General features: G+C 37.7%; 1 protein-coding gene across 1 annotated transcript in view; it reads left to right on the forward strand.

The window, feature by feature from the left end:
• Positions 1-26,023, forward strand: part of Lrrc37a2 (leucine rich repeat containing 37 member A2) — an 88,888-nt gene that overhangs the window by 55,713 nt on the left and 7,152 nt on the right. The window contains 1 exon segment of the mRNA XM_042054860.1: positions 25,623-25,741. Within this exon segment, the coding sequence (XP_041910794.1) occupies positions 25,623-25,741 (119 nt within the window).

Raw genomic sequence — 26,023 nt, forward strand, 5'->3', positions numbered from 1 at the left:
CTTCCTGTATCTCAACCATCCCATTCACCCAAGCTCACCCCATCCTCCCCTTCACACTTTTCTCTCCCCATCTCCACTTACCCCCATACCACCCCGCCCCCAAGTTCCCAATTTTTGCCCGGTAATCTGACTACTTCCAATATCTAGGAGGATAACTATCTGTTTTGCTTTGGGTTCACCTTCTTATTTATCTTCTCTAGGATCATGAATTATAGGCTCGATGTCCTTTACTTATGGCTGGAAACTAATTATGAGTGAGTACATCCCATGTTTATCTTTTTGGGTCTGGGTTACCTCACTCAGAATAGTGTTTTCTATTTCCATCCATTTGCATGCAAAATTCAAGATGTCATTGTTTTTTTACTGCTGAGTAGTACTCTAATATGTATATATTCCACAGTTTCTTCATCCATTCTTCCACTGAAGGGCATCTAGGTTGTTTCCAGGTTCTGGCTATTACAAATAATGCTGCTATGAACATAGTTGAGCAAATGCTTTTGTAGTATGATTGGGCATCTCTTGGGTATATTCCCAAGAGTGGAATTACTGGGTCCTGGGGTTGGTTGATCCCGAATTTCCTGAGAAACCGCCACATTGCTTTCCAAAGTGGTTGCACAAGTTTGCAATCCCACCAGCAATGGATGAGTGTACCCCTTACTCCATAACCTCTCCAGGAAAGGATATCATTGGTGTTTTGGATTTTAGCCAATCTGACAGGTGTAAGATGGTATCTCAAAGTTGTTTTGATTTGCGTTTTCCTGATCACTAATGAGGTTGAGCATGACCTTAAGTGTCTTTTGACTATTTGGACTTGTTCTGTTGAGAATTCTCTGTTCAGTTCAGTGCCCCATTTTTTAATTGGGTTAATTAGCATTTTAAAGTCTAGTCTCTTGAGTTCCTTATATATTTTGGAGATCAGACCTTTGTCTGTTGCGGGGTTGGTGAAGATCTTTTCCCAGTCAGTAGGCTGCCTTTGTGTCTTAGTGACAGTGTCCTTTGCGTTATAGAAGCTGCTCAGCTTCGGGAGGTCCCATTTATTCAATGTTGCCCTTAATGTCTGTTCTGCTGGGGTTATACGTAGGAAACGGTTCCCTGTGCCCATATGTTGTAGAGTACTTCCCCCTTTCTCCTCTATCAGGTTCAGTGTGTTCAGATTAATATTGAGGTCTTTAATCCATTTGGACTTGAGTTTTGTGCATGGTGATAGATATGGATCTACTTTCATTCTTCTACAGGTTGTCATCCAGTTATGCCAGCACCATTTGTTGAAGATGCCGTCTTTCTTCCATTGTGTACTTTTAGCTCCTTTATCAAAAATCAGGTGTTCATAGGTTTGTGGGTTAAGATTCAGGTCTTCTATTTGATTCCATTGGTTGCCTTCTCTGTTTTCATGCCAATACCAAGCTGTTTTCAATACTGTAGCTCTGTAATAGAGTTTGAAGTCAGGGATGGTAATGCCTCCAGAAGTTTATTGTATAAGATTGTTTTGGCTATCCTGGGTTTCTTTTTTTTCCATATAAAGTTGATTATTGTCCTCTCAAGATCTGTGAAGAATTTTGATGGGACCTTGTTGGGGATTGCATTGAATCTATAGATTGATTTTGGTAGAATTGTCATTTTTACTATGTTGATCCTCCCATTCCACAAGCAAGGGAGATCCTTCCATTTTCTGGTATCCTCTTCAGTTTTTTTCTTCAAAGACTTAAAGTTCTTGTCAAATAGATCCTTCACTACCTTTTTTAGAGTTACCTCAAGATATTTTATGCTATTTGTGGCTATTGTGAAAGGTGATACTTTTCTGATTTCCCTCTCTGCTTCCTTATCCTTTGTGTATAGGAGGGCAACTGATTTTTTGGAGTCGATCTCGTATCCTGCCATGTTACTGAAGGAGTTTATCAGCTGTAGGAGTTCTTTGGTGAAGTTTTTGGGGTCGGTTATGTACACTATCATATCATCTGCAAATAACAAAAGTTTACCTTCTTCCTTTCTAATTCGAATCACCTTGATCCCCTTATGTTGTCTTATTGCTATTGCTAGAACTTCAAGCACTATATTGAGGAGATAAGGAGAGAGTGGACAGCCTTGTCATGTTCCTGAATTTAGTGGGATGGCCTTGAGTTTCTCTTTGTTTAATTTGATGTTAGCTGTTGGCTTGCTGTAAATAGCCTTTATTATATTTAGGAATGACCCTATTTCTATAATGACCTGTATTTCCTAAATATAGGAATGACCCTAGGATATCCCTATTCTAGAGGTTTTTACCTCTAAGAAATCATCAGACTAAAAGAGCATGAATTCCTTCCTGTCTCATCCCACTTTATATTCCTCTCTAATGCTGTGATTAAAGGTGTGACTCCCTAGTACTGGGATTAAAGGTGTGAGACACCACTGCCTGGTCTTTTGTGGTTTAGTTTTACTTTCAGGTCTTCAGGCAAACTTTATTTATTAAAATAAAATTGAAATATAACTACAATTATTTTATTGTCTAAAACAAAAAGGAAGGTTATAATTAATATAAGAAATTATATACAATAAGTACAATAACTGTATATAATATAAATAGGCAATAAGTATAACAACAATGTCTAGTCCATTTGCATTTGACAAATTCAGAGAAAATACTCATTATCTATGTTAGCTTGGTGAGTTCAAAACCTTGTACCTAATTTACTTTCTATCATACCTTGCATTGCCATCCACAACTGTCTTGATATCTCTCAAACTTGTATACTTTACATTTCCTTAGTGAGTTTCTTTTCTCAGTCTCATAAACATTTAAAACTATAACTATCTAGGCTTCAGCTACCTCAAAGACCCAATACTAACTGAGTAAGCAGGAGATGGAAGCAAGTGACTTCTAAAAATATGAGAAATGACAGAAACAGCTGGCTGCCTGGACAGTCACCCAAAGTTCCTCTGCAATGTTGGGGCATCCATTGTCAGCCTATAGGCCTAGAATATCTGACAGACTTTTCTATGAAACTGGGTTTTTGAAGAACTGTCCCACTTTGTCTGGGCAAGGGTTGGCAGTCACTCTCTTTTGGGTCCTGCTTGTCTCATTAGGACAACATACTGTCAGCAGTTGAGACAAGGGTACTTCATACCCAGTAGCTTATTTTTGCCACAAAGAAAGGCAAACTCCAAGTGGAGTTTCTTATTTTCCCATCATCTTCTCTGAGGTAAAGTGGTGCTGCCAGGAGCATACATGTTTCATTGTCATAAAAAAAAGAAAAAAGAACCTATGTTACTCGACGATAGAAGTTACAAAATCACCCCACACAGGTTAAAAATTATGTATAATAAAGGTTTATTTATTTAGGGGAGACTCCCAGATCACTGTCGTAGATCACAGTCCTCTACACGAATGGGTAACAGGAACCGAGTCTGCCAGCCAGAAACAAGAGCCAGAAGCAAGATTGTTGTTTTGTATAATTGCAAATGGTCTCTGAGTAGTCGATTGGTTGGGTTTATTTTTTTTTTTGTTGTTGTTTTAAGTTCTTATTTGGAGTTCTGGCCAGAATGTTGTAAGAAGGTGCACCATTTCCACAGCAGGTACCCAAAAAACCCATCTTATAGAAGCACTATCAGCATCATGACATCATATCAACCAGGTGGAGTCATTATTGTGGAGCCCCATAGTCTTCCTGGAAGCTTCAAAGATACTGCAGGGAAATCTACTGTTCATTGTTGAAAACTTAAACATTATTCATATAGACATATATTCAATGAAAGATATGATATAGAAAAAATGAACATGGAGAAAAGTAAAATATTTCCTTAAAATCTATCTTCTTTCTGTCCCATACCAGATGACTCCTGACATGAGACAAAAATTAGAATTTTTCTTTTAACAACATGCTTGGATTTAGAGAAGGAAAGCCATTGACTAACTCTAAAGCCAGCTATATTTTTAAGTAGAAATGTATACATGTCCAGATAATCAAATTTTACCATGCAGATAATATAGCATCACAAATGAGATTTCTCTTTGCTTGGTGATCCTTTCTGGATAGTTATCTTTTCATTTTTAGACATCTAGATGTTCAAGGTCTCTCGACTCTTTGAAGATGAGTATTTTCCTGCAAAGACAAGAACAGAACCTTGCCCCAACCCTTATGAGGTTTTTTTGTTTGTTTGTTTACTACCTGTATGATTATCACCCCTACGGATGAGCTGTCATTTCTTTCTCAAGAGGTTTCTCTTTTACAAACCGAATCTTTATTAATTTTGATGGTATCCATAGCTTTTCTTCTCCTGTGGAAAGAGGAGTGAAACTCTTCCCCAGCGTAGCACATCTCCTGGTTTCCATTGTGAGGTCAGCACATCCTTGAAATACACTGGCTAATTTAATTCAGCAGTTTTTTTCTATTATCCAGTGTCTCCCTGTTGCTTTCATTCCTTTCTCATTAACATTAAGAAAATTCAAGGTTAATAGAGTTATGTAATCTATTTCGGGGGGTATTTTCCATCCCTTTCTGTTTGTTTAGCATATCCTTTATAATATGATTTGACCTTTCTATAACTGCCTGACCTGTAGGATTTTTTGGTATACCTGTAATATGCTTTGTTTTATAATAAGCAAAAAAGGTTTCATTTTCTTAGACACATATGTAGGACCATTATATGTCTTTATTTGTGCAGGTATATTCTTGATGGCCATAACTTCTAATAAATGCATGATTACTGAATCAGCCTTTCCTGAGCTCAAGGCAGTTGCCAATTAAAAACCTGAATAAGTGTCAATGGTGTGGTGGACATATTTTAATTTTCCAAATTCTGTAAGGTGGAACACATCCATCTGCCAGTTCTCATTCCTTTGAGTACTCTTTTGGTTACTCCTGAAGATAATGGTGTTAGGTTATAGAAAGAGCAAGTAAGATATTTCTTTATAATCTCCTTAGCTTGTTGCTATGTAATAGAAAACTTTCTTTAAACCCTTGCTGTTGACATGATGTTTCTTATGAAATTCTGAGTCCTTCAGCACACCTCCAATCAACAATTGATCAATTTCTGCATTACCTTGAGCAAGAGGACCTGGCAGACCAGTATGGAATCGGATGTGTGCTATGTATATAGGACAAAGCCTATTCCTGATTATATCTTGCACCTGAATGAATAATGAAGTCAATTCTGTATCATCTGGTATAACTTCAGCGGTTTTCAATATGCAATACACTTCTTTCTGCATATTGCAAATTAGTAACTATATTGAGAGGTGCTTTAAAATCCCTTTGTACCATGAGAATAGCATACAACTCTGCTTTTTGGACAGAATAATAAGGGCTTTTTTCCTCCTTACTTAATTCTTCTGATTTGAAACCTGCCTTCCCTGATTTATTTGCATCATTATAAAATGTATGGGTTCCAGTTATTGTTGCATCACGTACAATTCAGGGAAGAATCCAAGAAGTTCTCTTTATAAGGCTGATTCTATCACTTTAGGGATAATTGCTATTAATTTCTCCCCCAAAATAGCACAAGCTCTTTTCCCTGGTTCATTGTCTTGCAATAACTTTTTAATTTCATCAGCAGTAAAAGGAACTATAATCTATGCTGGTTCTATCTATACCAGCTAGTTGACAAAGTCTCAATTTTCCTTTTATAATTAATTCAGAGGCTTTTTCCACATAAGTTTTTAATTTTTTGCTTGGTTTATGTGGTAAAAAGATCCATTCTAAGATAATACCTTCCCTCTGCATTAAAATTTCTGTAGGGAAAATTCTGGAAGGCAATATGACAAGGATACAATTAAGATTTGAATTCACTCTATCTACATGTGCCTCCTGTAATATCTCTTCACTGACCATCAGTTTTTTTTCTCTGCTTCAGCTGTTAATTCTCTGGGACTATTTAGTGTTTATCACCATCTAAGGTTTTGTTTAAATGAACTATGAGATCAGGTGTTATCTTAACAGCTGGTCATAGACAGGAAATGTTTCCTAATAATCTTTGAAAGTCATTAAGAGTTTGCAGTGGGTCTCTCCTAATTTGTGCCATTTGTGTACTAATTTTCTATAAACCTATTTTGTAACCTAGATAATTAACAGAATCTCCTCTTTATATTTTTAAGGAGCAATTTGTAATCCCCATTTTGGCAAAACTTTCTTTACTTCTAAAGTATCTGCATTTAAGTCAGATAACAAAATGTCGTTCATGTAATGGTAGATTATAGACTTAGGAAATGGCTTGCATATTATTTCCAGTTGCTGACTGACAAAGTATTGGCACACGGTGGGGCTATTGAGCATTCCCTGTGTGAGAATGATCCATTGATATCTCCTAGTAGGCTGAGAATTATTATATGTAGGCACTATGAAGGCAAACTTTTCTCTGTCCTTTTCTTGTAAAGGTATAGTGAAGAAACAATCCTTTAAATCAATAACTTTGAGAGGCCATCCCTTTGATAACAGAGAAGGCAGAGGAATTCCAGATTGTAGAGGGCCCATAGGTTGAATAACCTTGTTGATAGCCCTTAGATCTGTCACCATTCTCCATTTTCTAGATTTCTTTTTAACAACAAATACAGAAATATTTCAAGGGCTGGTTGATTCTTTAATATTGCAAATATTTAGTTGCTACTTTATCAACTGTTTTAAAGCCTGCAGGGTTTTTTTTCCTAATAATAGACATTGTTTAACCCATATTGGTTTCTCAGTTTAACCATTTTAAAGGCAGGATCGTTAGTGCCTCTGAAGGTTTGCTAATTGCTTTGTCTTCTTGTACAGCCGGGGTGGCTGGTGACCTTTGTTTATAATATCTTATAATACCCTTCCCAGAAACATGAGTTTTGGGGACTGTGGGAATGTTATCCTGGGTATTCCATTGCTGCAATAGCTCATGGCTTCATAAATTCACTGCAATATTAGCTACATATGGCCTCAGCTTTCCTTTCTATTCTTCTGGCCCTATGTATTCAACCCACCTCATGCTTTGTTTAACTTGAGATAGGGTTCCAATTCCATAGGAATTGAATATCTGGCTCTTGAAGAGGCCAATCTGGATGCCAAGATTCTGGAGTAATGATACTCACATCTGTACCTGTGTCTAGCCATCCCTCAGTTACAATGTCATTTATAAACACTTATAGCTTTGGTCTTAGATCACTTATAGAAATCTACCAAAATATGTTTCCTATTTCCTACTGGAGTTTTTTTATTCATCCTCCTTGTTTTTTCCATCATCCAAAACAGTATGGTTTTTTACAATAGGCACTGGATTAATTTTCCTGGTGAGACATGTTGTCCACAGTAACTGGGAATGACAGGACCTTGTTTGACATCGGGGCCTGTGAGAGGCCATCCAAGGAGTTTCCCAGTGGTGTCAGGTTGCCTTGTCTGTCTCTTGCCGACCTATATTCATTAGTCCAATGTCAGCCTTTGCCACACCTCCTACATATACCCAAGGCTGAGTCCTCTTATTCTTTTCATTCCTAGAGCAGACATTATTCCTAGGAATTCCTTGCCTACAGTCCCTTCTTAGATGTCCTATTCTACCACAATTAAAACATTTGGCATTCTGGTGTCCCCTCATTGGAAATCACTTCTCCTACTCAATCCTCAGTGCTATAGTCAAATGTTTCAACAATCATTATATGCAATATCCATTCATCTATGGGTGTTGATCTGACCTTTAAAGGCCCAAGAATCTTCCTACATTCTAAGTTGGCATTTTCAAAAGTCAAAGATTCAATAAGTACATGTCTAGCTTCAGGGTCTGTCACTCCTACTTGTATAGCCTTAGTTAATCTTTGTAAGAAGTCACTAAAGGGTTCTCTCTGGCCCTGTTTAACCCTAATATATGACTCAATTTTTCCCTAGTTCCTGAATCCTGTCCTGAGCACTTAAAGCTGTTGTGCTATGTAGGGACAAGGTTCCCTATGTTCATCATAGTGAGCTTGTTCCTGAGGATTAGAGTAATGACCCTTGTCAAGAATTTGATCCTGGGAAGTCTCAAATCCTTTTGCTTCCCTTTGTTGTTCTAAAATTTGTGCCTCTTCTTCAAATAACACTTCCAAAGCCCCTGAGGTCCATCTTCTAGGACTGCTGAGATTAATTGAAGCCAGTTGTGTGGAGAGCCTTAGTGCTTAAAGCCTGCATTTTCACCATTTCCCTGATAAAAGGCGAATGTAGCCCATAAGAAACAGTTGCTTGTTTTTATTTCTTTTAGATTGCTCATCCATGTTGGTTCCCATGCATATTCTTTGACTTCTTTAGGGTACTTTGTGCCAGATGGTCTTTCCAATAAAATTACTGGATATGCAGTTAAAACACTGTGTATGTCATCCCAGGATCTGGCATGAACTGATGAGGCTAAATCCTGTCCTTGTACCTCTGTTCCTGCTCATCAATTTCAATAAATTCCTCAATATTTTCAAATCTTTTTACTACTGCCTTTTGTAAAGTCTGAATCTCCTGTCCAGTGTTTTGTTCTAATGCCCCCGCTGAGAATTTCAAGGTATGAAACTTGTCCAATAAAGATAGCGTCTCATCCTTGGACAAATTTTGATTGTGTGCATATTACATTCCTGGAGAGATATCTTATCATTAATCTATCATAACTTTTCTAAAGTTTCCAATTGTTAAATTCAGCAACATGAATTCTTTCAGATAATTTTGTCAAGTTTATGCTATCCCTCTCCATAGTGTTGGTCTCCTCAAATAGCTGTCTATTATTAGCCTGTAAAGTCTGTATTATTTCTAAAAGTGCCTCATTATTGACCCTGTTATTGAAACATTTTTTGAGATAATATTGAAGTCAAAGCTAATCCCTAGAATCAAATAAGGGGATGTTGAAGGAAAATCACATAAATCTTGCAGAATACCTTCCATAGTATAAGCAAATAATTATTGAACTCCTAGATAGTTATGTTATTAGTTATTTTTGAAGTTTTGTAGATCTTACCTGTTATAATGCAATTACAATGATTTGGAGTAGGTATCATAATTGTTATTGGCCAGCAGGTATCACAGTTGCAGCCATGTGGCTGAAAGATGCTAGCAGCAATGAACAGCACATGTTGCTTACTTAGGTACTGAAAAATATGCTTTGTTTAAAAAATTAAGAGCAGCTATTAAAGTGATCAAACAATTACAAGAGTATTTGAGATAAAGAGAAAACCCAAAGTTTTCTGTCAGTGTAAGTTGCGGACTGTGCATACCACAAGGATCGCAGGCAGCAGCCTGTAGGCTGGCATGTATTGCACCCAGTGGCAGCATGTCAGTCACGAGCTAGGGACTGCTGAGCAGCAGCCTGCTGCATCTGAGTGCCAGCTAGGGTCACGGGCAGGAGAGTCAGTGTCCAATACACCACTCAGCTGGCAAACTGTTCCCATAAAGTATGGACTGGTCCCTACATTCAGGTACCAGATGATGATGGAAGTTACAAAATAATCCCACACTAGTTCAGAATTACATATAATAAAGGGTTATTTATTTAGGGGAGACTCACAGATCTCTGTCCTAGATCACAGTCCTCTGCATGAATGGGGAACAGGAATTGAGTCTAGCAGCCGGAAGTGAGAGCCAGAAAAGAGTGAACATACGCTTTACAGCTGCAGTTATAGTATAAGAGACCACGCCCAAGTGGGCTGATATCTTAAAGGCTATTGGTCAAAAGAGCTCCCACAGCAGTTACTAAAACATCTTAAATGCTATATTCTATAGATCTCTGAAGTGTTTGAAGATGACCTATTTAAAATGTATCTGTTTGAACTTGAAAACATACCTGATGTGACTACAAGTTCAGTTGTAATAGATGACTAATTACTAACCTGCATTTCCTTGTTATCCTAAGCAAATAGTAATAATACTTTCAAAGACTAGAAATTTTCACTACATTGTTAAATGAACTATATAGGTACAACACCTTGAACAAGATTAGAAATGTATATACAGGCTGTGTTAACAAAATTAATCTCAAATTTGTATTAATATATAAAATTTGTATATAAAATACAAAATTCCAATCCAATGTAAACTTTTAAAACTAGTAGTTGCTTTTTATCTTATCATTTCTAATCCTCCCTTTTTTCTTTTCAAAACAAACATCTTGAATCTAATCCTTTGTTTAGCTTTTTTACTTACCAATACCAATAACAACTTGTAACTAGTCCCCCTAAACAATGACAAATATCCATAACCCATTGAACAACAAAAAACCACCTACCCCACTTCTTAGGAATGTGGGCATCATATTCTTAAAGTTCCTTCCTGTTGTTTAGGAATGACGGTAATTTTAGGGGATACTGAAACAAAATTTTTGGTTAATTGTCAAGTCCTGAGAGAGATAGCTTTATCATTTGTTGTCTATTCTCTGCATAATGGGAAAGTGCAGGGCTTGTCTCAAGTCCTGGCTTGACTAGTATGTTAGGCTATGTCATCTCAGCTAGCCACTTTGAAATTGTTCAGAGCAGTTTGTAGTTCAAAGCCGATCTTTGGGGTTTTTTTTGTTTTTTTTTTTTTTGTTTGTTTGTTTTGTTTTTTGCTTAGTGATGTTATCAAAGTCCTGGAAGAATCATCATTGCATGTTGCAGGAGCTACTTCCGCTCCTTCAACCAATAGCCACTGAGATACCAGCCCATTGGGGCGTGGTCTCTCTTTTTAAAAATGCGGCTACTTCCCTCCACTCACGCTCTGGCTTCCGGCTCTGCTTCCAGCGACTAGGCTCCCTTCCTGATTGCGCAGAGGGCTGTTGGCTGGGACCGTGATCTGTAAGTTTTTCCCCTTTAAATAAATAACCATTCTATTAATCATAATTCCAAACTGGTGTGGGATTGTTTGTGACTTATGCCTTCAATTGCAGGATCCCATGCTCCTTTTGGGAAGCTCCTGAGATCTCTGTTAGTTATGCTCATGGTTCACTATAGAAAACTGACAAAGACTCAAACCCAAAATCATGTATAGGAAGATAGATGAAACCTTTTTTTAGAACAAATTAGTACTCTATATGACCATTAATATCATGACAAAAACTTTAAAATAAAACCAAAAGAATATGAGATTAGTAGCAATATAAAATAGTTTGTGAATATTTCTTTTTCTTCTGTCTTATATCAGGAGACTCTTCTGACATAAGACAGAGATTTTGGACTTCACTTTAATAAACATGCATGGGTTTAGAGAAGGAGAGCCACACTTGAACTTCAAAGCCAGCTTTAATCTTTAATTAGACTGGGATTACCAAAGGATCATTTTTATTATATGTCTGTAAAGAATAACAGAAAGAAATATTTGGGAAGATTCATGAAAATTTATCCTGCTGGAAATGTGGTATACCAATAGGCTAATATACTCTTTTTCTTGAGACATTTTTTTCCAGATGATTTGTCCTTTTTCTTCAGAGGTCTCATTTGTCCAGTGATCTTCAGATTCCTTAGCTGTATACCTTTATTCTCCTGAAAAGACAGGAACAAAACCCTTCTGAAACCCTAATATTGGGAACATTCCCTTTTGGCAAGTTATATCTAGTCAAGTGAAAAAAAGCATTTATTAGTTTTATAGGTTAGTTCAGATTAAATGGCCATGCTGTTTGATGAACTCTCATGTCTTCTAATTAAGAGGTGCCTCTTGTTCAAATCGAATCTTTATCAATTTTGATGGTATCTGTAACTCTTCTTCTCCTGTGGAAACAAAAGAAAAACCTTCCCCAAAGTAACACATGTCCTGATTTCCATTCTGAGGTCAATATATCTTTAAAGTATATTGACTGATTTAATTCTGTAGTTTTTTTCTACTATCTAATGTCACTCCACAGCTGTTGTTTCTTTCTCATTAGAAAGAAAATTCAAAGTTAATAAAGCATCATGCCATCTATTTATGAGTGTATTTATTATTGCTTTATGTTTATTTAGCATATCCTTTGGAGTTTGATTTGATCTTTCTATAACTGCCTGCCCTGTAGGATTATGTGCTATGCCTGTAATATATTTTATGTTATAATAAGCAAAAATGGTTTCATTTTCTTAGAGACATATACTAGAGCATTGTCTGTGTTTGGTATACCCATGATGTGGGTTTCTAGTCTATATGTGAATATGTTTTATTACCATTTGTTAATAAAGAAGCTGCTTTGGCCTATGGCAGTGCAAAATATAGGTTGGCAGGAAAGCTAAACTTAATTCAAGGAGAAAGAAGGTGAAGTCAGGAGGACACCATGTAGCCACTCAAGTAGCAATAGGTAACAAACCACATGCCTTGTGATAAAATATGAAATACTAGAAATGGGTTGATTTATGACATAAGAGCTAACTAAGAATACGCCTAAGTCATTGGCCAAACAGTGTTGTAATTAATAATAGTTTTGTGTGATTATTTGGGTCTGGGTGGCCAGAAAATGAAAGAACAGTCTTTCCTTACAGATGGCACTCAATGTGGGGCAAGAATATCCACATAAAGCCTAAAAAAGTTTTTTTTTTTTTTAAAAAAAAGACTTTTAGATCCACAAAATCGGAAGTCAGTTTGAACTTCTTGGTAGCCACATATTTTTAAATAGGTTCCGTTTGCTGGATTCGAGCTGAAGAATGGCTCCTTTAAGAGAAGGCTTCCAGACTCAACGTTAGCTGGGAAAGCTGTGAGACTCCTTTAAGATACGGCTTCCTGGTTCCTACTGGTAGCATAAATGACTCTGGATTCAGGAGGTCCTGTCTATAGAACACTTGAATGGGGTTTGTGGGAAGCATGCTGCAAATTACATGGTGGTAGCATAAGCAAACTGCTTCTGAGAATTGAGGTGGTAAACATGACTCCAAGAACTGGTGGTAAACAGACCTCTGCCATGTAAGAAAGCCAAGCAGGGTGGAACCAACAACCAAAGTGGCTGCTCTGGTCTCATCACGCCTGCTTAACAGTTCACAACAGTGATAAAAAAAAAAAAGGATTACAGATATGTAATAAAGGCAGATTCAGACAGAAATAAACCTCTGAATGGGTCACAATGTGTTTTAAAAATGTATATAAGCTTAAAAAGAGAAGGAAAATGGGTATAGGTAGTTATAGAAAGAAATAGTTTTAAAAATAAATACAGTAAAAGTAGTATAGAAGTATAAACAGTCATTGATTAAAGGAATAAAGGTAATAAAATAAATATTTAAAAATAATGGAGTAAAAATAATAAGCCATATAAAGATGGAATATATACAGAGACTCGATTATATGTATTATGTTTCTTTTGGATTTTTTTTTTTTACTCTTAATGAGTTAACTGCTGAAAAACATTTGATTCTGGGGGTTGCTAAGCTAAGCTAAGCTAAACTAATTATATATTTTAAAGTTATATTGACTTCAAAATTTGAGACTAAGGATATATTACTTTGGAAAGAGGTTCTGCTTTTGTTTCCACAGAGGATGGGAACCTGTGGATGCCTTCCAGGCTAATGTGGTTTGATGAAACAAGACCCATGTATCCTAAAAATACTTTACCCAAAAAACAGTAGGAAGAAGTTTGGAGAAAACTATGCCTAAATTCCCAAAAGGATTGTTTATAAATGTTTGCTTTCATTTAAAGTGGGTTGATTATAATGGTCACATTAAATCTCTTTTTTAAAAAAAAGGGGGGGATATGATATAGAAATGAATACTTTACATTGGTATGGAGTTTGGTTTATTGATACAAATTTAAGGTCAATTTTGTTTTATGTTTATTTCTACTCTTGTTTAAGGTATTGTGTTTATACAGCTCATTTAAAATGTATAATTAAAAATTACAGATTGATAGATGGTCATCTATAGTTAAAATTGTAGTCACATTATTAAGATTTTTTCAGGAATGCAGAGAAATGTTTCAATTAGATAGATAATCTTCAAAGACCTATAGAATATGCCATTGAAAATATTTTAAAAACTTAGACTTTTCTTGACAGTGAGACATGTCTGCTTCTGGCAGCACCAATTACTTCAGAGAGTTGATAGACATTGAAGAAACTATGTAATTTGCCTTCAATGTGACAAGGCTAGCCACTTGAGCAAGAAACTGCTGTTACCTAGACTGCTTAATAGTATGCTATATAAACTGGTCGTGCAGGACCCACAGAAAAATGATTGCTGAGCTTGCCTAAAAAAGTTGAGGCAGTCCTTCAGTGTTCCTGCTTTGTGAGTTTTCCAGACATTCTGTAGGACACAGAAGAAAGTGACTGGCAAACTGCCCATATAGGCAAAATAGTCTTTCAAATTTTCTGTTTCATGGAAAAATCTGTCAGATAGTATGGGCCTTGTAGGTTGAAGATGGATGCTCCAACATTACAGAAGAACTTTGGTTGACTGTCCAGGCAGTGAAAAGTCTCTACTAATTCTAGAGTTTTAGAAGTTGCTTACAATGCACTTCCTATTTACTCAGGTAATATATCCTTCTGGGGATGTACAGAATAATAGAAATGGGTTCATTTAAAATGTAAGCACTAACTAGAAATATGCCTAAGGCATTGACCAAACAGTGTTGTAATTACTATAGTTGTTGTGTGATTATTTGGGTCTGGATAGTCAGAAAATGAAAGAACAGTCTCTTCTTACATACCCACAATGGCCATAATGTCTAGCAAAAGTGTGATTACTGAATCAGTCTTTTCTTAACTGAAAGCAGTTGCCCATAGAAAATCTGAATAGGTATCAATGGTGTGATTTACATATTTTAGTTTTCTGAATTCTACAAAATGGAACGCATCCATCGGCCATATTTAGATTTCATTTCTTTGAGTACCCTTTGGGTTACTTCCTGCAGGTAGTGGTGTTTGGTTGTATAAAGAACAAGTTATAAATTTCCTTATAGCCGGGCGGTGGTGGCGCACGCCTTTAATCCCAGCACTCGGGAGGCAGAGGCAGGCGGATCTCTGTGAGTTCGAGACCAGCCTGGTCTACAAGAGCTAGTTTCAGGCAGGCTCCAAAGCCACAGAGAAACCCTGTCTCGAAAAACCAAAAAAAAAAAAAAATTTCCTTATAATTTCTTTGGCTTGTTGCCATGTGATGGGAACCTCTTTTTTTAAAAAAAAATAAATAAATAAACCTTCACTATTGAGATATTGTTTTTAATGAAATTCTGTGACTTTCAGCGCATTTCCAATCACTAATTAATTGATTTCTGTCCTACATTGTGCTAGAGAACCTAGCAGACCTATATGCGATTGGATGTGTGTAAATAATGAAGTCAGTTCTATATCATCTGGTATAAATTCAGCAGTTTCAATCATTTTACTCCATTGTACAGTGATCTTAGCCTCTTCTCTGAACCAGGTACTCAATTATAACTGTGGACTGGGCTCTAAAACACCTCTAACCCAAATCTACCCAGTCATTAGGAATAATTCTATTATAAACTGACCACAAGTTTAACATTTGCTTCACAATAGGTAAATGCATGCCATATGAGCCTGTTGCTTTCTTTAATATCCTTAAATCTAAAAATGTCACAGGAGTCTAGTTAGCTGTAACAGAGACTCTGCCATTTGGCAGTTCCTTTAAAGTTACTGGATATATTAAGGTTGGTTGTCTGAAAATCTTTGGCTGTTCCTCTCTGTTCTTATAATGCAATGCTCAATTTGGCTCTCCATTAAATTTTTCTGTCTGGATTTGAATATCTCTGTGATCTGTTTTATTAGTTTGTTCTAAGGCCTATTTCTTAGCACTTAGGTAAACCAGCTTTTTTAGTTATAAGACAATAATGATAATTCTGATAATATTTATAATTAACATTCCATTAATCCCATCTAAATTAGATATCCTCTCAATTAATTGTTCCATTTTCAAACTGTCTAGCATATTATACAGAGGTTCAAATTCCTCAATTATAATTGTTTTTCCCATTTGTCAATGTGGGAAAAAACTCTTTTAACTAATTCATCCCTTTATGAATTCCCAATTGTCTTACCAAATCTACTGATGATGTTAATGAAGCTGTGAGGCTGATTGCTGCTGCATAGAACAGTAAAAACCTCTCTGGATTTCAAGGCAGCTACCTAGTTTGTCAGCAGCCCAAGAAGGGGATTCAAGGAGAGCCTGCAACCATGGTAAAGAGAGAGGGGGAGAGAGATGGCTGTCTGAAAAACACACAGGGGATTTTGTTTGGGAAAAAGCACATGTGGCTAGTGGAGGGGGTGGCTACCTAAAGGCAGAACCAGCCAGTTTGGAGCCCAGGTGCTTAGGGAGTTTGGGTATAACATCTAGACACTGTTTCAGAGAGGTTACAAAAGGAAAATCCCAAACATTTCCCCAAAGCTTGGGGATAAAAGAAAAGAAAGTCTGACCAGGTGGGATGGGAGCACCATGTGCAGCTCTACCCTGTGCCCATGGCTAAGAAGCCTCAGGCAAATGACTTTTTCATGAATTCATACCCAAAGCATTGGGTGCCAAATATAGCATGGATAATAAAAGCCCAGAGATGGATATTGGGGTTCAACCTGAAGAATCAGAAAAGCAAAGCAGCCAAGCCACTAGAGAGCTCTTACCTCTAAGAAACCCTCACACTGAAAGAGAGCTAGTTCCTATCTCCTCCCAATTTATATTCCTTTTTAGTGCTGGGATTAAAGGTGTGAGCCACCACCATCTTGATCTGTTTCTGCACTGATCTTATGCAGCCCAGAGTGACCTTGAACTCACAGAGATCTGTAGTGATGAGATGAGCAGGCCTGCTTTTCGCTCCGCCTGGCTCTCGCATGGCTAGTTTCACCCGAAATAATTACACGGAAACTGTATTCATTTAAACACTGCCTGGCCCATTAGCTCTAGCATCTTACTGGCTAACTCTCACATCTTGCTTAACTTTAATAGATTAATCTTTCTATTTTTTTTTAAATATTTATTTATTTATTATGTATACAATATTCTGTCTGTGTGTATGCCTGAAGGCCAGAAGAGGGCACCAGACCTCATTACAGATGGTTGTGAGCCACCATGTGGTTGCTGGGAATTGAACTCAGGACCTTAGGAAGAGCAAGCAATGCTCTTAACCTCTGAGCCATCTCTCCAGCCCCCTATTAATCTTTCTATTAATCTGTGTAGCAACATGGGGTCGTGGCTAACTGGGAAGATTCTAACCCACGTCCATCTTGGGCCGGAGCTTCATTGCATCTGACTCACTTCTTCCTCCCAGCATTCTGTTCAGTCTGCTCCACCTATCTAAATCCTGCCCTATCAAAAAGCCAAGGCAGTTTCTTTATTAACCAATGAAAGTAACACAGACAGATGACCCCCCTCCATCAGAGATCCATCTGCCTCTGTCTCCCACATCCTGGGATTAAAGGTGTATTACACTACTGCCTGGTCTCTAATGACTTAGTTGTATCTTCTGGTCTTCAGACTAGCTTTATTTATAAAACATATATAAAATATCACTATAGTGAAGGAGCAACAGTGACCTCCACTGTCTCTTCTTCCCCTATCCAAAAAGGACCTGCAAATCTTTCTAAACCTCTCTATACTACCTGTCTCTCTCTTTGTCCTCTCAATCCTCTATTTGAATTTTTTGCAATCCTATCTTATGTTCTAGGTAATTAGTAGAATCTCCTCTTTGTATTTATTAGGAGCAATTTATAATCCCAAACAAGACAAAATTTTCAACATCTAAACATTATGTTTAAACAAAATTTAAACATAAAGGTATTTGCATTTGAATCAGCTAGTAAGATATCATCCATATACTGATAAATTATAGACTAATAAAATTGTTTATGAATTATTTCCAATGGCTGTTGTACAAAATATTAATACAGGGTGGAGATGTTTAGTATCCCTTGAAGAACTTTCTACTGATACCTTTTAACAGGCTAGGAATTTTACATAGGCACTGTGAAGGCACATTTTCTCAATCATGTTTTTGTAAAGGTATAGTAAAAAAGCAGTCTTTTAAGTCAATTGCTATAATAGATTATCCTTTGGGTAATAAAGAAGGCAAGGGAATTTAAGGAAATTCTCTATAATGTGCCCACTGACTGGATCACCTTATTAATATTTCTTAGATCTGTTACCATTCTTTGTTTTTAATGGAAAAATGCAGAAGAATTCCTATCAGAGTCTTTTGGGTAGCAGCCCCTTAGGCCCCTTCAGGGTCTAGTCAAGATGCTACAGCCCATGAGGGAAGTAACTACAAGATCTGAGTGTGGGTGAAAGAAGATGAATCAGCTCATACAGTTCTTCTCATAATTTATTTTTTATTGTCCTTTTTTTCTCCTCCAAATTTTCCAGTTTATATACACATACAGACACAATCAGCAATTCTCTGGCAATAACAAGGTTACAGGACTTGCATTTTTTCAGGGTCATAAAAGCAGATGATAAGTACACAAACTGTAATTATATAACTATAACTGTCAGCTTTATGATTCAAAGTGGGAATGGTTTGTGAAAGCCTTTGTGGAACTCTTAAGGGGGAAGGTGGTTAATTAAGAGAGGGAAATTAAATCATTAGGGGAACTTAGCAGGGGAATTTGTGTGTTTTGTTACATTCTTAAGTGACTAAGCAAAGAGCTAAAACGTTATTATCAATAGAAACCATGTACAAGGCAGGAATCATCTTTTACTCAGTTTGCAGCTTTTTCCCAGTGGGCAGAGGGAGTATCAGGTAATTAGGCAACTACATAAACAAGCAGGGGAATACTGCTGCATTTGATCTGCATCAGCATTTCTGCCAAATGTTTAGCAGGCTGGTGGGGGGGGAGTCAGATATAAGAATTACACTTACACCTAACTGATAGAACAAGGAGGAGGCCTTTTAGCTGTCTGAACTAAACTATGGCTTTATTCCTGTGGTGTCTGTGAAAAAAGCATTGTCTTTGTCCAGAGTTGGGCAAATGGTTAATATCTTGTTTCTGTTATCTCATAAGGTTAAGACAGAAATCGTTAATCTTCTAAGCTAAGATCTTGTATCAATAAACTGAGGTGAAGACAATAAGAACAGAGTGTTAGTAGCCTGTTTGGGGTTATAACAGCATTAGTTGGGATAGCACTCTCTATACTGGTAGAAGGTGAATTCAGGGCAAGCATTCTTCCTGTCTTCTCTGAGGCTAAACATCAACCATTTCGGACATACATGTCTGAAATGTCCTTGGGTGTCTGTGAATGTCTCAGTTGAGATCTCATTGTCTGGACACTAATACTGACCAACTGCCTTCCAAAGGAGATAATAACAGAGGGGCAGACTTCTAAGTTTATGTCAGGAAAATGGAACAAGGATCTGGTTGTGAGAACAAAAGTTTTGGCTGTGTGATTACTCTCTCACCAGAATCACACATCGCTGTAGTGAGTCATCCAATATACCAATGCTTAGGGGAAATTGTGCCCAATAAACAATTAACACATTGTAGTTCTGTAGGAAAAATCCCCAAGCTGTAATGTAAGGGAAAGAACTGGTGTGGGACAATTCTGTATTCTGTCAATTATGTTTTAAATAAACACTGATTGGCCAGTAGCCAGGCAGGAAGTATAGGCGGGACAACCAGACAGGAAGTAGAGGTGGGGCAATGAGAACAGGAGTATTCTGAGAAGGAAGCCCATTCTTCCCCAGTCCTCTCCAGACACCAAAGAAGCAGGATGTGACCTGCCCTGCTGAAAAAGATACTGAGCCATGTGGCTAACATAGATAAGAATAATGGGTTAATATAAGTTATAGGAATTACAAGAAGCCTGAGCTAATGGGCCAATCAGTTTATAACTTATGGAGACCTCTGTGTGATTTTCTTTGGGACTTACTGGCTGTGGGAACTGGGTAGGACAGAAACCCCAACAAAGCAGGCCCTCATGTTACAAAGAACTATGGCTTCACACAAGAAATCTGCAAGGAGGACAGTTAATACATTCAAAAGGCAGAATTCCTTATTGCCTTACAAAATAAGGTTATCTCCATCAGATGTGCATCTGGTGGGTTGACCTTTAAATTACTCTCTGAACTCTCACTGTATAATTCTGCGACCTGCTAAGGACTGATTGCTTTTTCAGTATGTTGATCATTTAGCTGCTCCTGTACCAGCTGTTCTAATGTCTGTAATTTTTCTTATGTTAAAGGTCATTGTTCTACCCAGATGGGTTTTTCAGTTAATCATTTTAAATGTAGGGAAGTTGGTAACTTTGAAAGATCAGCAGCTGTTGTGTCTTGCTTATGCACAATCTGAACAGTCAGTGACTCTTCTTGATAATATCTTTTTATATTTCTCTCAGAGGCATTCTTTATTTTATGGCTTGTTTCTGAGATTGAGGAATGCTAATCTGGGTTTACCACTTTTGTAACAAGTCACACCCCCATAAATTCATTGCTGTTGGTCACATATGACTTTAATTTCCCTACCTATCCTATGGCCCTATACATTTGACCCACCTTGTTCTTTTTTTTTATTCTTTTACCAGAGGTAAAGTTCCAACACCTGGAGGCTGAATATTTACCTTCTGAAAAAGCCATTCTGGATGCCAAGATGTTGGAGAAATTATTGTTACATCTAAACCTATGTCTATAATTACAATGTCATTCACTTGTATTTTTAGCTTTGTTCTTTGAACATTTAAAGAAGCATTAAGTCTTTTAATTGCTCTGTGGATGAGTTTCACTAATACTGACAGGGAAAGTTTGAAATAAATGTGATATTGGAGCCTGTAAGAGGCCCCTAAGGTATTTCCCAATGGCAAAGGGTTATCTTGTCTGTCACTTGTTGATCTGCATTCATTGGTCCAATGTTGGCCTTTGCTGTACCTTCTGCATATTTCAGAAGGTCAGGTCTTCTGTTTGGATCATCTCTTGAAAAAGCATTGTTTCTAGGAATGCCTTGCCTTTTCAGATGACCTTATTTACCACATTAAAACATCTGACCTTTTGAACTTTCTTAAATTTTTAGAAATCACTTCTTCTATCCAAGTATCATCGTAAGTGTGAGATTCAATTTCAACTATATTTTAGATCCATTCATCTATGGGGTCTGATCTTGCCTTTAAAGGCCTGATCACCCTTTTGCATTCTGAATTATCATTTTTAAAAGCCAAAGGTTCAACTTATATTTGTCTAGCTTCTTAGTCTGATAACATTTTATGCACAGCTAAAGTCAATCTTTGTTTAAAAAAATCAGTGAAGGATTTTTGGAGCCTTGTATAATTTTAGTAATGAATCAGTCCTCTTTCCTGATTCTTCATCCCTGTCCCAAGCATCCAAAGTTGCTGTACAACATATGGCCAAGATGTGATCATCAAATCTAAACTGTCTTTGCAAATCAGCATGCTCACCTTCATTGAGAAGCTGGTCTTGGGAAGTGTCCATACCTCTAGCCCTACTTCATTGTTCTGTGATTCTAGCTTCCTCTCTCCCCCTTATTTTTCATTGTAACTGAGAACTACCTTCTAAGATTGCTATAGCTAAAGCTTTTCAGTCTTGTGGGATAATTCTGTTCTGAGTTGTCTATGAATTTAACATTTGTTTCACAAAGTGTGAATGCATACCATATGAAACAACTGCTTCTTTAAATCTTTTCAAATCTAACATTTCTACAGGATCCATTTAACTTCTGATAGCCTTGGGGCTGCCTGTCATCTGGTACTTGTTCTTGTATGATAACTGGATATTGGTTTTCTAATAGCCTTGGGCTGTTCCTCTTCAGTTTCATAATTCAGTGTGGTAGGTTCTGTTCTAAATTCCTCTGTCTGTGTGTGAATATTTGTCTTAGTTTCATTAGTAGATCTTTCTAAGGATTGTATTTTATCAGTCAATTTTTTTACACTTGGAACCAGTATGAAACTACTTTTTAATGTATATAACATGACTTACCAAATTGATAATTATAATTAACATGTCAATTCCAGCTAAGCTGATTATTCCTTCATTTAATTTTTTTCATTTTCAAACCATACAGTGTCCTAACTCCCTGTATCATAATATTTTTCCAGATTCTTAACGTTAGAAAGACTTTTGTTTTGAAGTATTCTTTAAAGACTTTTGAATAAAATTTCATTTCCTCCTTAAGAATTCCTGGATGTCTCACCAGATCTGCTGACTTCTCAGTTTTTCTACAGCAGCAGTGTTTGACTGTGGGGAGTGCCTCGGGGTACATAGGTAGCCAGTCTAGTACCGTGTACCCACTGGAGTGGCAGCAGGATGCTGCTGTGCTGCATGATCCAGGTTGAGAGCACTTGCAGCTTCTTGCATGTACCCAGGGGCTGAGGGTGTGCACCAGTGGCAGTAGCAGTAGAAGACTAGCAGGTGCAAGCAGGTGTCTAGGCAATCGGGCTAGTCCAGGGAAAGCCCACAAGCTTCAGTGAGAGGGAGTGAGTCACCTGAAAAATGGACATGGGGTAGGGGGATGTGCAGGAGAAACCTGCTTGGCAGGAAGTGAGAGCACAGAACTGACTGAATGACAGCCAGCAACTGCCTTGGGATCAGGTATCAGGGTAAAAACTGGATTGATCAGATAAACAGTGGGGAAACAACCATTGGACGCCTCTCTCTTTCCTTCCTCCATCCAAAAAGGGCCTGTGAATATTTCTAAGCCCCTCTTTTCTTATTAATCCCCTGCTACTAATTCATGGGTCTCTCTATATGTCCTGGGTCCTTAAAAACGTCTATGGCTAATTCTGGTCAGCTAGTAGCTAGCTCTACCCTCTGATTCAGGGTAAACTTTATTGTTAGTATCTGGAGTGTCAGAGTCTGATCAAAATATTCTATAACACATGGTCTCACTATGTAGCCCTGGCTGTCTTCAAACTTGCTGTAAAGACCAGGCTGGCTTCAAATTCACAGCGATCACTGCCCTTGACTCCAGAATGCTGGGGTTACAGATGTGCACTTTACTTGCTTTTTTTTGCATGGCAAGTTTCTTACTCCAAACATTGTAGTAAATTTCAGTTTGGGTGTATCGTAGATGTTGATATTCCTATGTGCTCCCAGGTATGGCTATTGTTACTCAAAAAGATTTCACCATTTTGAATCTATCAGTGAAGGTTTGTGAGAGGGTAATATAAAGTAGCCTTTACAACTTCTGATTTGTAACTCCTAAGATATGTTCTAAGTGCCTTGTGGCCATCGACCATTAGTTCCCCTGCCTGGCATGTGTGAGTGCCCTGTGGCCATCTGTTATTTGCATGTGTGAACAGACAAGATTCCTAACCACCTACCAAACTAAATTATTATTCTTTATGACTCAATTAGCAGGTTCCCCCCCCCCCCATCTGTCAGTAGTTTCTTTACACACAGTATTTAGTACTTTGCTGAATACATGAGCTATCTGGCTTCATGGTTCTCTTTTTCTCAGTGTGCCTCTTACCTTATGATACTCTGTCCTGTCAACTATAGTCACTTTGATTTTCTTGATTTCTCAACTCCATATCTGTCATCAAGTTGTCTACCGTTTGTTACTTTGTGTTTCCCTCCTGGCAACACAGAATGTCTTCCAGAGCAGTAAGTTGGTATATAGTCAGCTTTTTTTTTAGATTCATTTATTTAATATGTATACAGTATTTTCAGTATTCTGTCTACATGTGTGCCTCAGGCCAGAAGAGGGCACCAGATCTCTTTACAGATGGCTATGAGTCGCCATGTAGTTGCTGGGAATTGAACTCGGGACTTTTGGAAGAGCAGGCAGTGCTCCTAACCACTGAGCCATCTCTCCAGCCCCCTATAGTTATCTTTTCACTGCTGTGGCAAAATACCCAAGAAAGACAACTAAATGGAAAAACTTTCTTGAATTCCCAGTTTCAGAGATTTTAGTCCATGATCACTGCATTTTGTCAGTGTAGACTTGTGGGGACACAGAGTGTGAGTCTTCTGACCCTTGACTTGTGCAGGGTTAGCCGTCATCCTACTGGACAGTGATCCTCAAGACAGTTCACACATGTGGGGCCAGACTACTTCCAAGTAGAACGGTTCTTCACTGTAGTAGGGACACACACAGAAGTCGTTGAATGAGGACTAGATCTTTCTCTTCAGGCTATGACAATGGTAATAACTTCTTAAGGACTACCCTGAAGTATCAGAATTGAAACAGTGATCAATCAGACCACTCCTTGATCAGGATTGCTAGAATTATACATAGCCCTGCCCCTCCCCCACCTAGATCTAAAGCTATGTCAGCCCTTGAAGATGGACTTGTGATCACAAGGCTCTTTTGGTGTTTGTTGTCACAAGTGTAGCCACATTAAATAAAGCTCTCTTTGCTTGTTACCCCTGCCCTCCCCCCAAAAAACAGAAACAAAATAGCACCCTGGTTTGGTTTGGTTTGGTTTTGAATATTTGTTTTCTTGGTTTAGAGTGAGGGAGGTTAAATCCATTCACTGTATTTTGGCCAGAAGTCGATACTACTCTTTAGTAGTTTTGTTTTGATTCAAGATCAATATATGGCAGGTGTTACCTGTCATGTTTTTGGTTTTTATCAAAGACATTTCACTACTTTTTCATGAGACATGGATTGACATTCCAGGCTGGATTTGTCTGTTTCCTCATCAGTAATCAGGTTAAATATCTGTACTGCTTTCTTGGATGGGACTTTAAGTGACCTTTCATGCTGAGTTTGATCACATGTAAAGTGGAATGTTGAAGATCTTCAAATTATTATTTTTATATATTGTAATTTGAGAATATCCAGTGGCTTACAGTGGCACTTAGGAGGTAGGAGCTCATGGATCTCCATGAGTTTGAGGCCCAACAGGTTTATATAACAAGTTTCAGGACAGTCAATGCTACATAAAGAGACCTCGTCTCAAAAAACAAACACAGGAGGAGAAAGGAGAAGAGATGAGAAGGAGGAAGGATGAACCTATGGAATTGTTGAGACCTTAAAGATCCTATTCTCAAACATCTTTTCCATGGCTGTTTTTCATAACCTTGTTGCAACTAATTATTACTTGGTAGTTACAAAATCTTTTCAACATCAGTTAACTAGTATTTTCTCGAAGACCTACCCTGTTTTATTTTTGAGTATCATTAGGAATTCAGATTGTCTTTACATTATATTGTATTTATTGTATTTCATTATAATTTATTATTCCTCCTTTGTTCTCGCTTTCTCTTTGTGTCTGTCAATGTGTCTGTATGTATATGCACACACACACACACACACACACACACACACACACACACACACATGCACAATAGATCAAATCCAGGGCCTTGCACCGCTACACAAACACCATGCCAAAGAACTGCACCACAGCCCTTATTCATTGGAACACAAAAATAATCCAGATTTGGTCAATGTGATCCATGTTGCCATTTAACCCTAAAGTATGGATTAAAGTAGGCTATTTTAGGCCTTACATAATCACTACTAATTTAATAATAGGAATAGAGAAAAGCATCCCTAGGTTGGAGGCTTGCTCAGGCCCTGTGCATGACCAACCCAGAGTGAGACTTGAGTTGAGGAGAGATGCTTCTACCATCAACATCACCTAGTTCTGTTTTTGTTTCCTGTGTTAGGCGTGTCACCTGGTTCTGTTCCTGTCACTTTTGTTATAGACACACACACACATACACGACACTTGCTCTTCTGTTGAACACCTCTGTCCTCCTCCATGATTACTTTCAGTATCAGGGAGCAGCAATTTGCCATTTAGTCCCCACCCAACTGTACATACCCCAAAAACTCTGTCCTCTGTGACCCTGTGCTGGCCTTGGCCTGCCTCTTCTGTACCTCAGTAAGGCTTTTCCAGTAAACCAATTTTCTGTTTTTCCATTTATAGAATCTTACCTAGACATATGGCCTGCTGCCTCTGCAAATATAAAATTGATATTGAGGTTGTCTGCAAGACAGTCAAACTGCATTGCCATATTGGATGCCTGAAAAACACCACACATTGTCGTGAGTCTCTTGCCTGATGAATATTTTAATTTTATTTCTTTTTTTTAACTAGTTATGAAAAAGACTTCTCTTTGGCTGAAAGTTGGGTTCTCAGCTATTATTGCATGATTAGATAATAGAACTGTTCCATATGCAGAAAGAGCAAGAGAAAGGGGTAAATGGGAGAGAGATAACATAGATTACCACAGACTCTTGACTATGCTGTCTGCCTGGTATTCTGCTTCCAATGATTACTTTTACATATAGTACACTTCAGTCTGTAAGCTGGCTTTATGTACATTA

This window comes from Arvicola amphibius, chromosome 4, assembly GCF_903992535.2.
Source record: "Arvicola amphibius chromosome 4, mArvAmp1.2, whole genome shotgun sequence".
Taxonomy (NCBI): Eukaryota; Metazoa; Chordata; class Mammalia; order Rodentia; family Cricetidae; genus Arvicola; species Arvicola amphibius.